General features: G+C 43.0%; 1 protein-coding gene across 2 annotated transcripts; it reads right to left on the reverse strand.

Annotated features, from left to right (window-relative positions):
* Window positions 1–3,972: 3,972 nt before the first annotated feature.
* On the reverse strand, window positions 3,973–15,496 carry EIF2S1 (eukaryotic translation initiation factor 2 subunit alpha). 2 transcript variants are annotated; one of them, XM_081856326.1, is made up of 8 exons: window positions 15,234–15,496; window positions 14,312–14,553; window positions 13,995–14,074; window positions 10,634–10,785; window positions 8,136–8,242; window positions 7,129–7,226; window positions 6,360–6,503; window positions 3,973–4,363 (listed from the first exon to the last, which is right to left on the reverse strand). In XM_081856326.1, the coding sequence occupies exons 2-8, from the start codon at window positions 14,550–14,552 to the stop codon at window positions 4,238–4,240; spliced, it is 948 nt and encodes a 315-aa protein (XP_081712452.1). In that variant the 5' UTR covers window position 14,553; window positions 15,234–15,496; the 3' UTR covers window positions 3,973–4,237. The 2 variants fall into 2 exon arrangements, with proteins under 2 accessions (XP_081712452.1, XP_081712451.1); XM_081856325.1 differs by lacking the exon at window positions 15,234–15,496 and adding an exon at window positions 14,704–14,893.
* Between the last annotated feature and the right edge of the window lie 1,805 nt (window positions 15,497–17,301).

Here is a 17,301-nt window from a genome sequence, read left to right on the forward strand (position 1 = left end):
TGTTTGGATTTGTAGATAAGAGTAGAATCTAAAGCCTATAATGTGCATGGGTTTCTATGAAGGGAAGTTCTAGCATACAGAAATCACCTGAGGAGAAAGTACACAAATGTTGTTGTTGTTGGCATCTGTCCGTCTCAAGAGACAATGGAGTGTTTCTTCGGAGGCAATGTCTGCATTAGCAGCGCCCTGGGGTGCAAGCCTGGGCAGTGTGCATGGAAGTCCAAGGACATATTGGAGCTGCTGGCTCATGGTCCGCAATCCAGTAGATCCAATGTACACACATGGGCTCCATCAGTCACTCAATATGTGCATTGGAGCCTTACAGATCCATAGAGAAGGGAGAAAGTCTTTAGAAAAGTGGCTAACGTGTGGGCCTCCAGATGTTGCTTTAAGTTAGCCTTCCTGCTTTAGAAACACCTTTAGGCTCAAGGCTAGCAACATTCTTCTGTGCTATTGTGAGGCTTACCAGTCTCCTAGATCACTGTCTGGCAGAAAGCAGGCTTTGTTGGTCAAAACATATGACTTAAAGTAGGATCATAAAGATAAGAATTCAGTAAGGGCAAAAATCATGCCATGCTTGTAATACTTCTGAAATACTTGCTGTTGTCCCGCTTGAGATAACAATCTGAACTCTAACAGCGTGAGTCACAGGATAGGAGACATTAGTCACCACATCATCGTCCCACATAGTATCCAGGCTATGGGCACACAGATGATTGTGGAGTGGGTAGGAAACAAATAAGAAGGCATTTGTTTTTCCCTTTATAGAGCACTGATAGAATGATCTGGTATAAGAAGTCAACCCAACAACTTGCTTATTCTCTTGGCTAGGGGTGGCCAACTTCTGTATTCCTAGAGACACCTTTCAAACACTGACCTTAGGGCTGGAACGATCTGTATATTATTCCAGCCAGCTGCACTGGCTGCCTGTTCCCTTCCAGGCCCACCTACCCACCATGTGAACCTGCCTGAGCCCTGGATTCAGCTACAGCAGTCCTGCTTGTATGCTGGTAGTAGGGGTAGTTTTATTTATTTTTATTTCAAGCTCTTTTATAACTAAGATGATAGGTTGCTGATTTTGCTATTTCGGTAATTTTGTTATTATGAACAGGGAGAGAGGAGAGGGAGAAGAAGTTCCATTGCGCTAAAAGAATTACTTTGTGGATATCATCCTATGGTTTTCAATGCAAATGAGCGGTGTGCTGGCACATACTGAAATTGTGGCTGCTTTGCTTCTACGCTGATGTTTGCTACATAGCCAGGAAACAAGTGATGGTCTAGCGTGTCATGCTGTCTGAAAACAGCCTTCTGGTATGTTTCTTTCTAAATAAGCCAATGACAAACCTTGGTTACCACTCATAATTTGTTTGGAAAGAAACAAACCACAGGGTTTGATGTAACAAGTTAGTCTATGGCTTGTTTCCTGGTAGTGGTTGGAACAAAATGCCCACTGCCTCAGCACCGGTATGCTCTTAATTCACATGAAACCGGTTTAACTATGGCTGTGATGTGCAGTCAAGTGAGTGGTTGTGGATTAGGGTTTGTATAGTTTAATCTTTCTTGAAATGAAATGGTTTTACTGCTCTATTTATATTTTGATTTTCTTGTTAATTTTAAAGTGTTTTTATTGTGCATTGTGTATCACTTTGGGAAGATATTTGTAGCCTGAAAGGTGACTAAGAAGTTTATCAAATAAAATAAATAAAGTAAACTCTAATGGATGATAAGGCTCTAGATGTTATCACTGAGCGGCAAGGACTTAAAAAATGCAAATACTGTACTGGATAGTGGGAAGTCATAAGGGCGTGTGTATCAGGGAAAGGGGTAACTCAGAGATGAATGTGTTTCCTGAACGATCCCTCACAGATCCTTTCTAGCATATTTCCGAAAAAGCAATTCAGCAAAATGTACATTCAACAAACGTGGAAAGCCAACATTACTTTTCCTAGAAGAGAAATGGGGTTCAAAATCTTTTACCACATGTTAAACGTAAAGGTCACCAAAAACCAGATTTTTTAAAATAAAAAACCCCACTACTTTGGGTTTCTTTTCTAAAATCAAGCAGTATATAAAGTTTATGAAATAAAATAAATAAATAAAATAAGCTTGTATTCCCGCTCTCAATACAGCAAAACAATCATTGGGTGGGGGGGGGGTAGGTTTGAAGTCCTGAAAGTTTTCTGTAAGGAACAAATCTTCACAATTAAAGGAAGTGACTAGATAGGTTTGTTTTGAATGCCAGGGACTCAGAAGGGGTGTTGTGGTGGTGCAAGGAGTCTTAATCCTCTTAAGGTTATGCCTAAGAGCTCTCAGACCTTCCTAGCTATAGGAGGCTGTTGTTACAGCCAAGGGACAATTGATAAGAGAGCGGGAAAATAACATTTAGAATCATTAATACAATTAAAGATTGATATATACTAATTATTTCTAGTCTCTGCTGTGTGATGGTTTTTAATGAGGTAGCTTTAGCTTTCATATTGTTTTGTGCTGCTTTCAGATTTTAGTATTGAACTTTACTATACTATTGTGCTTTTTAATCTTTCTATATTGACTTACTGTATGCCACCTGGAGTTTCAAGTAACCAATATAAAGCACACACATTACCATGTATATTATAGCATTCCACATACAAACAAGGTGGAGGCTGAATATTTGAGTGTAGGTAAGAGTTCAAAGCAGAGATCTGATTTTCAGCATTGCTTAACTTGTCATCACAAGCAGCTCCAGATTTAGTAGTAAACATAACCTCATGTTATAGAAGACAGGTAGAAGCCTGTATGCGTGTAAGACTCAACACAGACAGTGATGTCAGGCTCATGAAAACAGACATAGCTGCAGGATCTAATCAGAACCAGGTGTTTGCTCTTTGTCCTAAAGACCACCCACATCAAGAGAGGGAGAAGTGAGAAGTCACCTGTCTGAGATTTCTGTCAGAACTTTTCTGAGGTCCTCAAGATTTCCTGTGGTGGGGAAAAGTTTGCAGCCGTATTTGTATTGTGTGCCATAGGCCTAAGCATAAAATTTATCAGCTACAGGTCTCCATCAACACTGGAATACAACCATTTTCGTTTTCTACCCTAGGAGCAGAAAAGGCTATTTTCCCCAGTGACATTCCTCCCAGTTGGGATTACTGGGAAATACACAATTACACGTGAAGATTCTCAGGATTTCTCTGTTCCACCAAAAGCTGCTGTGAAAATGAAACATGTGATTGTAATCTCTGTAGAATTTTTAGGTGCACTGCAGCATGTGTGCACTTCTCAATGCTTCCTAAATTGTTCCTATAATATTGAACCTATAATACTGCTGAATTTGCATGTTCACTACCTACATTTCCCCTCATGAAATAAGGGAACCCCTACATGAGAAATTGGCCTTATACCTTCAAACATCAAATGATTAACTTAAAATAATGGCAGGATTCCTACCACCTCATTCAAATTTTGTAAGTTAAGATACCTTCTTTCTGTAGCAACACTTAAACCCAACAGCCGTAAACAGAGCATCTGGATTTTCTGATGCACGACAATGAACACAGAAGCTTAGACGTGTAGAGTTGGGTCACGTAGTTCAACCACCTGCAATGCAGGAATCACATCACTGATGTTTCTTGGGGCGGTTGTGAGCTAGCCCAAGACATTTTGTTGCATCAGGCAAAGGACAAAATTGTGCCCTCTGCATCTCCCTTTCCCAATTCCACATTCAGAAGCTGACTGGACTGGCAGTTAAATTGACTTGATTTTCATCACCTTTAGCAGCAAGACCTTTGTCCCATGTGCATTAAAACTCTCTTTAAGAATGTGAAAAGAGGAAGAAGAAAAATCTAGATAAATATCCAAGAAATTTATTGAATATTTGCATGAGTACAGTCTGCGGAGGAATACTGCTTTCATTTCCAGAAACCTCACTACCAGACATACTGAATGGCTGCCCATCTTGTTTTTTTAGATATGAAGATAGTAAATACAACCTTTAGACAATGCCTGGTTTATTGTGGGGAAGGGAATTACATCTTCAGAGAGAAGCATCTTCCCTTTGAGGAAGTTAAGCAGCACTTTTGAAGCAGATAGCAGATGGTTTCTTGTCTCTTCAAAATTTGGTCTCATCAAAATTCGAAAATATTAAAGTCTTTTTTTGTGGAGTTTTCAATATCAAGACACCTTATCACTCAAAGGTGTTGTCACTGGCTGGTGTTTGTTTGTATAACTGCAACCCTTTTCTTTAATCCCATGCAATTTAGTCTTCAGTTTTTGCTTCCATCTCCTCGGCATCATCATCTCCATCCACTTCAGCATTCTCACGCTCCAATCTTTCCAGCTGTCTTGCAAGCTCGGTCTCATCAGTGTCAGTAACCACCTTGGGCTGAAACGTCACAAATATGATCAACATTTAAGTTATCTTTCAGTGTGACCCAGAAACCAGTTAAAGAGATGTACTTGCATCAAAAAGGCTTCACACAACTAGAGTGAATGCAGCTTACTTTCCCAAATGTTAAAAACAATGATGTATCAATCTGCTAGATACATTGCCAAAAGGCTGCAAGACCAATGAACAGCAGTAGTTTGTAATAATGTCCTGCAAATGATGCTGTCAAAGCTCCATCTCAAACACTTATGTGTAGGACTGAGTCCTCAAGGAGGTTTCACTACAGCTCAGTTTGCAGCATGCTGCCTGGTTTGCGACTGTAGTCTTAAGATCACCACCCAGTCCCCTGCAGTACCTTTTCCAACTGTTGCCGCTACTAAATAGCTTTTTTGTGTTGTATTTTATTCTGTCAAATTGCTTTGAGACAGTTTATAATAATAAATAATAATACTCATGTTTTATACTGGCTGAGCAGGTTAAACCTGGAGATAGTATATGAGATACTACCCAACAACTTAAGTGGAGTTCTCTCACAAGACATAAAAGTGCTCTACTTTAAATCCAAATCATACCTGCGATGGAGCATTGTGCTCTGAGAGTATAGTTTCCCCTGGAATCAGCGTTTGGGCTGAATTCCCAATAGCAGCCAGTTGTGTGGTTTCAATGTTTGCAGAAGGCAAGCAGAATTTACTCATAGGCATTCTACATATACAGTTTCCAATACAGTGGTACCTCAGCTTACAGACGCTTCAGGTTACAGACTCCGCTAACCCAGAAATAGTATACCTCGGGTTAAGAACTTTGCTACAGGATGAGAACAGAAATTGTGTGGCGGCAGCATGAGGCCCCATTAGCTAAAGTGGTGCTTCAGGTTAAGAACAGTTTCAGGTTAAGAATGGACTTCCGGAACAAATTAAGTTCTTAACCTGAGGTACCACTGTATCTTTCTACTTGAGATAAGAAGAAGTGACATTTCTAATAAATGGAAGGATCAGTATCAATTGTGTCCTGAAAATACGGCTAGTGTTTAATAATCCTTTAGCATATTTTCTATTAAGATGTCAGCTTCTGCTGCTATGCTAAAGTTAGGAACAAAGCAACTGCGTTGAAGAAAGCGCACCCTACCCCCTGCTGGACAAAATGAGCAACGTGAAAACCTGTCAGCTGCAGAGCCAGTGACTTTACCTTCACATAACCTTTCTTTGCAAACTATTCTCCAGTCCTTACAGACCCATTTAAGCCACTTTTCAGGTCAAGGGAAGGAAGGTAGAAAGATGGGAGAGAAGGATGCTGTAGTGTTCTGACTAATGAATGGCTGACCAAGGTTAAATAAGAATCCCTAAAAAAAGACGCCTCCCCTCAGCACCAAAGTACAGGTACACAACAAGATGGTGTTCAGATACGGTATAAGGATATTAACAGTATGGTCCAAGTACTAAAAATAATGGACAAGTAATTTTTTTGGAAGCTCAAGATACCACAACACACCTTGACCTTGGCCTGATATGGCAACCGGTGCAGATCTCTGGGGTGCTATATGCTGAAAGGGTCTCACTCCTGTCCATAACTATGCCGCAGCATTCTGCACAAACTGGATCAAGGGCAAGGCCAGCCACACAGAGTGCACTGTAGTAATCTACTCTTAAAGTCACCAATTCCTGAACTACTGTGGAGTATCTGTTGTTAGGTTATAATTAGTGTTTGGTCGCTTTTTAATTATTGCTATTCTGGTTTTAAAATGTGCATTTTGTTTTGAATCATTATTCTACTTCAAATGTTGTATTTTAGTTTTATTTCTTAAAGTCTATAAGCCATTTGGAGGCTTTTTTGTGAAAAGTGACAAGTGAAATAAACACAAGATAGTGGATTGGATGGGAGTATCTTTCTTTCTCCAAAGTTGGGGCCCACAATCCCTAAAATTTGAAGGAGCAGGAAGGTGGTCTTTAGGTTAGCAACCAGCACTGGTTTGGAGAAGAGACTGCAGTATACTTACTTCCATCTGCACATTGAAGACTCCCCTTTTCTCTTCAATCTTTTCTTTGATAACAGCCATGGCTTGGCTAAGGACAGAAAGGCCTTCAGTCCTCTCCAGTGTTGTTGTGGTCATCACATATCGAGGAGGAGCTATCAGATTAATCTACAATAGGTATGCAAAAAACAAGCCTACAAGTCTGGAAAAAATATTGTACCACCACAGAGAAAAACTGGATTTCCAGGATGTGTGGGAAATGCTACTTTGATCTTACAGTAATGAGTAATGAGCAAAAGAGGACATAACTGTGTCTTGTTTTCTCTTGCAACGATTTCCGCCCCAGTAACGGAAAACGGTTCATAGTAAAAATGCAACAATATGAAATAAATATAGGCAACAGCTATTTTGCATGTGTTCAAGGTACATGCGCGCTGTTGTCAGACACGGAAGAGGGTGTAACAGGGCAAGCTTACATGCGCCCTGCTGTCGCAAGTGACGATCCGGAATACAACCCCTGCACAAATCGGGAGTTGTCTGTAACATAATACCCCCAGTAAAATGGGGACATTCCGAAAGTCATAACTAGATTTCCTCTCAAGTGGACTACTCCGAGAGGATTTCTCTCACCTCACCACCCTTCTCCATCACACACACAATTTACATGAGGTCTATCATGGATATGTGTGTTAAAACCACAAGCAGGTATCATCCACTGTCACAGCTGATGCAGGACGCTGCAAATTTATCATATTCATAGTTTTCCAGAACACACATCTTGGCTGTCACTTACTTTGATAGGCATGCTTTCTGTGGAACAGCACAGGCCAGCTCTGAGAGCTTCTTTCACTGCATCAATACCCTCATAGCCATAACAGGCAACTTCAATATCTAAATGGGTCATAATGACAGATTATGTTAAAACACAGATAAAATATTATCCAATATTATTCTATTATTACTCAGCCCTCTGTATTTTAATACCCCTCTCATAAATTTATCTCTAATCAGAACAAGGGCACTGAAACTTCGTAGCTAAGACATGGCTTGTCTGATAGATCAATAGAACACTGTGAACACAGTCCATACAGACTCTTGCAAAGCAATCTTGTTAACAAGATGGCAAACTATGGGCATGACAATACTTCAGTTCCATGGTTCCACAGCTGGCTGAACATCCAAGCCTAATGAGAATGACTTCATGTCAAACTGGGTGCCACAGGGCTCTGTCCTAGTTCCTGCACTGTTCAACATGGTCATAAAAGGGATGCAAAAAAGCCCTTGTGCTTCCCATTTTAACTTGTTTTATTCTTCAGACAGAATTTCCGTGTAGCACTAGTTTATGAGCTAGCAGACATGTCAGGATTAGTCTCAACAATCCTGCAACCACTCCCTAGTGATTCATAACATGCAACTAGTATTGCTGCGGTCAAGCCTGATCTTGCATAATAGCATAATTAGCTCTGAGACTGTCATATTCCTTCAAGAAGCTTTAGGGAAGTCCTAAGTTAAAAACATGAAAAGTTAAATGACTAGTTAGATTGCTCAAGTAACTCACAACTATAAACTCTAAAGGCAAGGAATGACAAGCTTCAGGGAGTTTTACAGGAATCCAGTCAAACAGCTTATTTGTGTGATCTCATTCACAACATTTTGTACAACATACGTGCAGAAAACTTGTTGTCAAAGTAAACTCACCAAGCATATCTTTATTCATCCATGTAGGATCTTCTTCCATAAGAAGCTCAGTCTAAATTAACAAGCCTCGTTTCTTTAATCAATTCTGGTCTGGGGACTTACCTGCTCGAATTTTGACTGCTTGTGGTGTCAGGCGCCTATTGATATTATCAATTAGCACACGCTTCTCATCTTCTGTCAGATCCAGTCCATCAAGGATTGCAGGATCCCTAGTAAAAGACCCATAAATGTAAGTCTGCCAGCATTCCTTAAAATGCATTTTAACAGGAGAGAAAGGACCAACACTGAGGCATTTCTCAACACTGATAATAGAAAGCAGGAGGAATTTGCGTGAACATGTTCTCCAGTCTTTCTCCTGCCTATGGTTAAGAAATACCGTATTTTTTTGCCCCATAGGGCGCACCCGCACATAGGGCGCACCTAGTTTTTTTGGGGGGGGGGATAAAGAAAAAATTTTTTTATTCCCCCCCCCCCAGGCACGGGGCTGGGGCGGGGGAAGCCTGAGCTTCCCCCGACCCCAGCCCCCAGAACAGGCTGCTATCCGCAAGCCTAGGGAGCCCGGCGGGAAGTCGCGCCGGTCTCCCCAGGCTTGCGGATATCTGCCCGAAGTCGTGCAGCTCTCCCACGGCTTGCCGAGAGCTGCGTAAAGCCCGAAGCCTGCAGGCAGCTCTCACCAAGTCGTGGGAGAGCTGCGCGACTTCGCGCTGGGCTCCCACAGCTAGCAGATAGCTTCCTGAAGCCTGGAGACCGAGAGGGGTCGGTGCACACCGACCCCTCTCGCTCTCCAGCGAAAGCCTGCATTCGCCCCATAGGAGGCACACACATTTCCCCTTCATTTTTGGAGGGGAAAAAGTGTGTCCTATAGGGCGAAAAATACGGTAGGTACTGGCCTAAATAATTGAAGCCATCATTTGTTTGTAAACACAATTTATAGTACAATACTGTCCAAGCAGTATTAAAAAATCTAACTTTTTAATATAACATTAAATATTATAAACAAAAAGTATGTCTACATTCTCTTAAGATAATTTTTTTTAAAAAACCCCAAAATTACTACTTTATAACAATTGTTTTATCGACATAAATTTAAACTGTTACATCCTTTAAAAATTCTATTTTATAATATTCTTAATAAGGATATCACTGTGTACATGCACTTATTATTCTAGTACATTAGTCTATTTTTCAGTGAAACAACTATCTTGTAATCTTTGTTCTCTGACTCTGATGTAGTATACTGAGACTAGTTATATTTGATATTTAATTTACTATAGAAAAGTAGTATGTTCTTTATTTCAGAGCATTACCAGAACATATTAAATACATCTGAGCAATGCAGTGCTTTTTTTTCTAAAATAACGTTTGGGGTACTCTCATTTTCCTACTCATATTGAAATACTGCCCCTCAAAGATGCCAAACTTAGATTCACAAAATGTCTAGGGGTATGCATACCGTTGTGTGTCTCCCCCCACCCCCCAGAAAAAAAGCACTGCAGCTATGTCAATTTCATCTTCAACAATTATTATGCCCTGTAAACGTTTTATTAAGGCTAACGGGGAGTTAGATACCATAAAAACAGAATTTTTACAAAAAAACCTCCTTGTACCATAACAGACACTTTGAATTTTCTACGTTTCCAAATATAATTCCATACATATGATAACAGCTTGCTGTCACTTATCTAAGCAGTTAAACTCTAACACAAACCTATTCTTGAGTAAACTACTTGCTATTTAAACGTACTAATCTCATAGAAGCAGACCTTGTGCATCATTAGTCTTGTGCACATTCTGCTATGGCTGTTAAGTTTGTAGTGCTCTATGGTATCTCAACTGCCTTAATTCAGTTTGCAGGTAGGGGCTCATGTGACCACATGAATTTGATACAAAACAAATCCATTTCAAATAAACCAGTGAAATGAAGGATTCTTGCAAAGCCTTCTCAGGAACGTGTTTTAATATGAAGAAACATTCCATCAATAGCAATAAGCATGAACAAGAAATGAATGCAGAAAGGTAGACCTACAGGCTATTCTGTAGTCTTTAATTTTTATTTTCCCTTAAAGGTAAAGGTAAAGGGACCCCTGACCATTAAGTCCAGTCGTGACCGACTCTGGGGTTGCGGGGCTCATCTCGCTTCATTGGCCGAGGGAGCCGGCGTACAGCTTCCGGGTCATGTGGCCAGCATGACTAAGCTGCTTCTGGCGAACCAGAGCAGCGCACGGAAACGCCGTTTACCTTCCCACCAGAGCGGTACCTATTTATCTACTTGCACTCTGACGTGCTTTTGAACTGCTAGGTTGGCAGGAGCAGGGACCGAGCAACGGGAGCTCACCCTGTCGCGGGGATTCGAACCATTGACCTTCTGATCGGCAAGCCCTAGGCTCTGTGGTTTAACCCACAGCGCCACCCGTGTCCCTCTTATTTTCCCGTAAAGCTCATTAAAATCTAAACATTACCAAAAGTAGCTGTATCTGAACTGACATTTGGTGATCAGTCAGGCAAAGAAGGTTCGTTGCATATGACATTTTATAACAAACTAAACCCACTGAAATGTTTGTGATCAGCGGTAATACAAGCTGGAAAAGTAGTATACTTACGAAACTGCATGCTTGAAAGCATCATATGCACCATATCCAGGCCTTTTATACTTGTCATCAAATACCCAAGCAGTTCTCTGGAACAGGCTCTCCAGCTGTTCATCCTTTGTGTATTCCAAAACCTCAGCAACATGGCGAAGGATGCTGTAAACCTACATACAACAAATAAAAGTTCAAAAATGCATACAATTACTTCCAATGCGGAGAATAATTCTTATGAAAAAATACAACAGGGTGACAATTGCTTGTGCATTTTGCACATTAAGATACCCTTTCAGAAAGAAACACTAGCCACCTTCACACCTAACACTAAGTCAAACCATGGCTTAACACAAAGATGCTGGCCCCTGGTAAAGAGAACACAAGCCACTTTGCTCCGCCCCAGTTTTTTTAGCTTTACATAGCAGCTAACCATGGCCATAGTAGGATTCATAGTATTGTAGAGTTGGAAGGTACCCCGAGGGTCATCTAGTCCAACCCTTTACAATGTAGGAATCTCAGTTAAAGCATACATGACAGGTGAATATCAAACCATTGCTTAAAAACCTCCACAGAAGTAGAGTCCCATAGGGAACGTGTTCCATTGTCAAGCAGGTCTTACTGTCAAAAAGATCTTCCTGATGTTTAGTCAGAATCTCCTTTCTTGTAACTTGAATCCATTGGTTTGTGTCCTACCCTCTGGAGCAGGAGTAAACAAGCTTGCTCGATCTTTCATTTGACAGCCCTTTAGATATCTGAAGATGGCTATACTATCTCCCCTTTTCCAGTCTAAACATACCCAACGTCCTCAACCATTCCTCATAAGGCTTGGTTTCAGGACCCTTGGTCATCTTGGTTGCCCTCCTCTGCACATGTTCCAGCTTGGACAAAGTACTATTACTTCCCTTGATCTGGACATTTTAGCCTAGAACAGCGTTAGGTTTTTTTAGCTGCATCACACTGTTGACTCATGCTAAGCTTGTGGTCTACTAAGACCCCCCAAATCCTTTTCACCTGGACTACCGGCAAGCCAGGTGTCTCCCATCTTTTATTAGTGCAGCTGGTTCTTCCTGCCTAAGTGAAGCAGCTTACATTTGTCCCTATTGAAATGTGTTTCGTTGGTTTTGGCCCAGTTCTCCAATCTACTACAGTCTTCTTGGATCCTGATTCGGTCCTCTGTGACATTGGCTACCCCTCCCAGTTTGGTGTTACCAGCAAATTTGATGCTGGTATAAGTGCTGCATTATGCTAAAAATATCAAGGAGCAGCAAGGAGGGTGCAAGCTCCTTTCAGGAATGTTTGTGTGATCACAGTAAGTCATAGTTTGGCTTACTGTGAAATGTGATTGAGGCCACTAAAGATTTCTTTTCCTAAAAAGGTTTAAATAAGAATCTGTGTAGTTATTTTAATTTTATTGTAGTATATTACAGTAAAACAAGTGTACCCCAAGGACACAAAACCTCTAGGCTAGAAGGGATCCTCTGAGGCTTGCCATCTGGTCCTCTCCTCTTTGGCCCTCCCCTCCCCCTGTGCTGCCTAAAGGAAGAAGTGGGGAAAGCAGCAAATTGCAGGTGCTGGAAGTCCAATCTGCTTTGGCCCCCTGGTGTGTGTGAGAGTGAAAGAGAGGTAGAGGCTCTTTTGCCCTTTGTTCCATCCCGATTTGGACTAGGATCCTCCATCCTTGCTACTGGCACTGCCCCACAAGGGCAATTGCCCAAACTTTTTGGGCAATGCAAACTGAAAATGTGGGAGATCCAACTGAGACACTCATCTTGGTGCAGAAACCATTCAACAGTAGGAAAAGGTTGCACAGAAGAGCATGCTACCACACCCACCTAACAACTATAAAGCTGCATCATATTATCACACTACACTGAAATTTTGCCAGCTCTTTTAATATTCTTCATGAAATTCTGAAATGGAGCCAGTACTCTCTTACTTTTATAGTCATGCTGTATATTGCACATTGAACTACAACTTGCATTTGTATGCAATATAAAAACGAATGTGTCCAACAAATATCAGTGTTGTTCATGCAAATTAACACATCAAGTTTATGGCTCTCCCTTCTATTTCTTTATATATCAAATTCTGGATTGAGGTGTCACCAGTATGTTGATGACACGCAGTTCTATTTCTCCATTAACATCTGAATCGGAAGAGGCTGTGAAAGTTTTGGACTGGTGTCTGGATGCAGTGATGGACTGGATGAGAGTCAATCAACTCTGTTTAAATCCTGGGGAGATGGAGGCTCTTTGGGTGGGTGACTCCCATAGTCAGGAAATTGGCAAGTTACCTGTTCTAGATTACTATTATTTATTAATTTTGTATACCGCTCTTCATCTGAATTTCACAGGCAGTTCACAACATAAAAACACAAAATGAGAACACAGAAAACATAATAATAAAGCAAGTCAATAACTCCCCTCCCACAAACACATTTAAAAGCCCATGGAATGATTAATCAACCCACTGCCTGGTAATAGAGAAATGCTTTCACCTGGTGCCTGACAAGAATGAGAAACCGAGCCTTTAGCATCAGTCCAGTGGAATGTCTTACCAATGGAGACTCAACAGGCACCATCTGGCCAACTTCTAAATGCCTGCTGAAAGCTTATCTATTCCTCCAGACCTATGAAGACAATTAAGAGTATATCCCCCACAATGGTGTATGGATGTTGGTTTTCAATTTCTTTTTGCTTTTAACTTGTTTTTAACTTTTTCTGATGTCACTGTCAGGTTTTATATTTTTATATTGTAAACTGCTGTGGTATATTTTTATGATACAATGGTATATAATTTTTATAAATAACTGAGATGAAACAGACAACACAAAATCACTTTCATGCAGGTAAATTCAGAGGCATTTTCAGTAATACAGAACAATATATATCACATTTCTTCTCAATGCTCTTGTTCATTTAAATCAGGCTTAGAAAAGTTCTTGCAAGTCCTAAACACTCTAAACAATTATTAACACAATTGCATAAACTTGTCATTGCAGGAGTGGGGAACCTGTGACCCTGCAGATCAGGGTTGGCAACATGGTGCCCACACAGTATAGCTGACTACAACTCCCATCACCACTGGCAATACTAGCTGCGGCTGATGGGAGTTCAGCAACATCTGGAGGATATACACTTGCTACCCTTGCTCCAGATGACAGATTCCTAACTCCTCATCTGCATGGTCAATGACTAGGGATGATGAGAGCTGCACTCCAACATCTGGAGGGCCACAGGTTCCCCACCTGCATCATGAAGCAAGGTACATCAAGGTACATTTTTTCAAACATAAGAATATCATGTACACAGTTACCAGTAGAATTTACACCCCCTCCATTCTGCAAAGTACTAGAATAACCAATAATATGGTAACTTACTGTTTTTGATTTGGTGAATTTGTCTTCACATTTTATTGCCTCTTCTGGAGAGACTCTTCTTTTTGACAAGTCAATATAACCTAATTAATACAAAATGAAGTATCTCAAAACAGTGAGGATTCAACACAACTTCTAAACTCATAAAAATGCCACTTCTATCTACTTAAGGCAGTAGAAAACACTTCTTGTTTCAGGAAGAAAAGTTTTAGAAACCCACTTTACTTTTCTATATAGAAGCCAGCTACAGGTAGGCTATGACAGAATGCATTAGACTGCATACTCAGAATTTGAAATAACACTCTAGAATTTTAACTTACCTTTCTCTTTATCCACCCTTATGACAACAACACATTCATTTCTTCCAATTCGAATGAGTTTGTTTATAGAACGGATACGTCTTCTGGACAACTCACTGAGCAGAATCATGCCCTCGATATTGTTATATTCCAGTAGGCTAACATAGGCTCCCATTTCTGCAATGGAGCGGACGTTGACCATGACCACATCTTCAACTTCTGGAAATTTATGCTGGTAAAACCTACAACTTAGTCCAGGCATCCTGCAAAATTATATCGAGAGACCATTTATTCATTTGTAACAGCCCAAACCGAATCATGATATGGCGAACAGTAACATCTATTTAGACTGTTCTGGTATCGGAAAAATTTCCCATTTTTCTGCAACTGGCAGAAAAAAAAGGAAAACATACCAGACACGCATGTTTGCAGAACGCTGCTTAGAAACCTCCTTGTCACTCTCTGTGTTCTGGGCCGACATTATGGTCGCCGCAACAACTACATCGCTATGAAACCCTCTCGTTTTTCTCCGTCCAGTTTCCCCCCGGACGGTTATTGACTAGTTTCCCCCCCGAAACACCAAACGTGGGGGCCGTGTGACAAAGCGCAACTTAAGGAGAGGCGTCGCGGCGGTGTGAGGAGGGGACGGGTGTCCTTTTGTGACATAACCCGCACCTCACCGAGGGAGGCCTGTGTCCCAAGAGAAGCGCGGCCGGGAAGCCGATGCCTCGCGTCGGAAGAGGCCCCGCGGTCCCCTCGCGCGGCAGCCGAGGAACGGGATGGGGAGGCTCCGTCTCGGCCTGCCGGGCGCGCCCCGCGAGTATCCCGCATGGCGGAGGACACCCACCCACCCCCTAGCCGCGGCCGGGCGTCGGTCACAGAGCGGCCCTCCTCCTGCTCGTAGGCCGCCCCGGAGCGGCCAGCCCTTCTGCCGCTTGCTCACCTGTCTCTTCCACAGGCCGCGCTCTCTGCGCTCCGGGCTGGGGTCTCGGCCGACTGCTCGTATCCGCCTCTGGTTACAGCGTGTACCCCGCCTCAAAATGCGCAGCCGCCATCCCGCCTCTTCCGGAAGCATTTTCGGGGAAAGTAGCCGGAAGCATTTCTACCCAGCTGCTCCCATAAGTCTTTGGTTGTCCTGATAGACGGGAGAGCGGGAAGGAAAGGCTCGCGCGACACGACTGCCAAACCCTATTAGCGCCTCCCGCCCGCAGCGGAATTACTTCTCTGCATAGAGATAGAAAAGGGTAGAATGGTCACAACGGCTATTTGTATTGGGAAGACGAGGCAGAATGCCAGGATTTCTCAGGTTGCAGTCAGAATTGTACATTTACCATAGTTAGAGGTGAAGCTGAGGTTCGTTTGGCTTTCCAGCCCCCAACCCGCCCCCCGCCGCCAAGAAAAGAAATCGCATATAATAATAATAATAATTTATTATTTGTACCCCGCCCATCTGGCTGGGTTTCCCCAGCCACTCTGGGCGGCTTCCAACAAAGATGAAAAATACACAAAAATGTCACATATTAAAAACTTCTCTGAACAGGGTTGCCTTCAGATGTCTTCTGAATGTCAGGTAGATGTTTATCGCTTTGACATCTGATGGGAGGGCGTTCCACAGGGCGGGCGCCACTACCGAGAAGGCCCTCTGCCTGGTTCCCTGTAACTTGGCCTCTCGCAGTGAGGGAACCGCCAGAAGGCCCTCGGAGCTGGACCTCAGTGTCCGGGCAGAACGATGGGGGAGGAGACGCTCCTTCAGATATACTGGACCGAGGCCATTTAGGGCTTTAAAGGTCAGCACCAACACTTTGAATTGTGTTCGGAAACGTACTGGGAGCCAATGTAGGTCTTTCAAGACCGGTGTTATATGGTCTCGGCGGCCGCTCCCAGTCACCAGTCTAGCTGCAGCATTCTGGATTAGTTGTAGTTTCTGGGTCACCTTCAAAGGTAGCTCCACGTAGAGCGCATTGCAGTAGTCCAAGCGGGAGATAACCAGAGCATGCACCACTCTGGCGAGACAGTCTGCAGGTAGATAGGGTCTCAGCCTATGTACCAGATGGAGCTGGTAAACAGCTGCCCTGGATACAGATTTGACCTGTGCCTCCATGGACAGCTGTGAGTCCAAAATGACTCCCAGGCTGCGCACCTGGTCCTTCAGGGGCACAGTTACCCCATTCAGGACCAGGGAATCCTTCACACCTGCCCGCCTCCTGTCCCCCCAAAACAGTACTTCTGTCTTGTCAGGATTCAACCTCAATCCGTTAGCCGCCATCCATCCTCCAACCGCCTCCAGACACTCACACAGGACCTTCACCGCCTTCACTGGTTCTGATTTAAAAGAGAGGTAGAGCTGGGTATCATCCACATACTGATGAACACCCAGCCCAAACCTCCTGATGATATCTCCCAGTGGCTGCATGTAAATGTTGAAAAGCATGGGGGAGAGGACAGAACCCTGAGGCACCCCACAAGTGAGAACCCAGGGGTCTGAACACTCATCCCCCCCCACCACTTTCTGAACATGGCCCAGGAGGAAGGAGCGGAACCACTGTATAACAGTGCCCCCAGCTCCCAGCCCTTCAAGACGGTCCAGAAGGATGTTATGGTCGATGGTATCAAACGCCGCTGAGAGATCCAGCAGAACTAGGAAACAGCTCTCACCTTTGTCCCTAGCCCGCTGGAGATCATCAACCAGTGCGACCAAGGCAGTTTCAGTCCCATTATGAGGCCTGAATCCCGACTGGAAGGGACCCAAATGGTCCGCTTCTTCCAGGCGTGCCTGGAGTTGTTCAGCAACCACTCGCTCAATCATCTTGCCAAAGAATGGAAGATTTGAGACTGGGCGATAATTGGCCATCGTGGCCGCATCTAAAGATGGTTTTTTAAGAAGCGGTTTAATAACCGCCTCTTTCAGCGGGTCTGGGAAGGCTCCCTCACGGAGGGAAGCATTCACCACCCCACGAAGCCCATCGCCCGGTCCTTCCCAGCTAGCTTTTATAAGCCAGGATGGGCAAGGA

The sequence above is a fragment of the Podarcis erhardii genome (assembly GCF_964252035.2).
Source record: "Podarcis erhardii genome assembly, chromosome: 1".
Classification (NCBI taxonomy): Eukaryota; Metazoa; Chordata; class Lepidosauria; order Squamata; family Lacertidae; genus Podarcis; species Podarcis erhardii.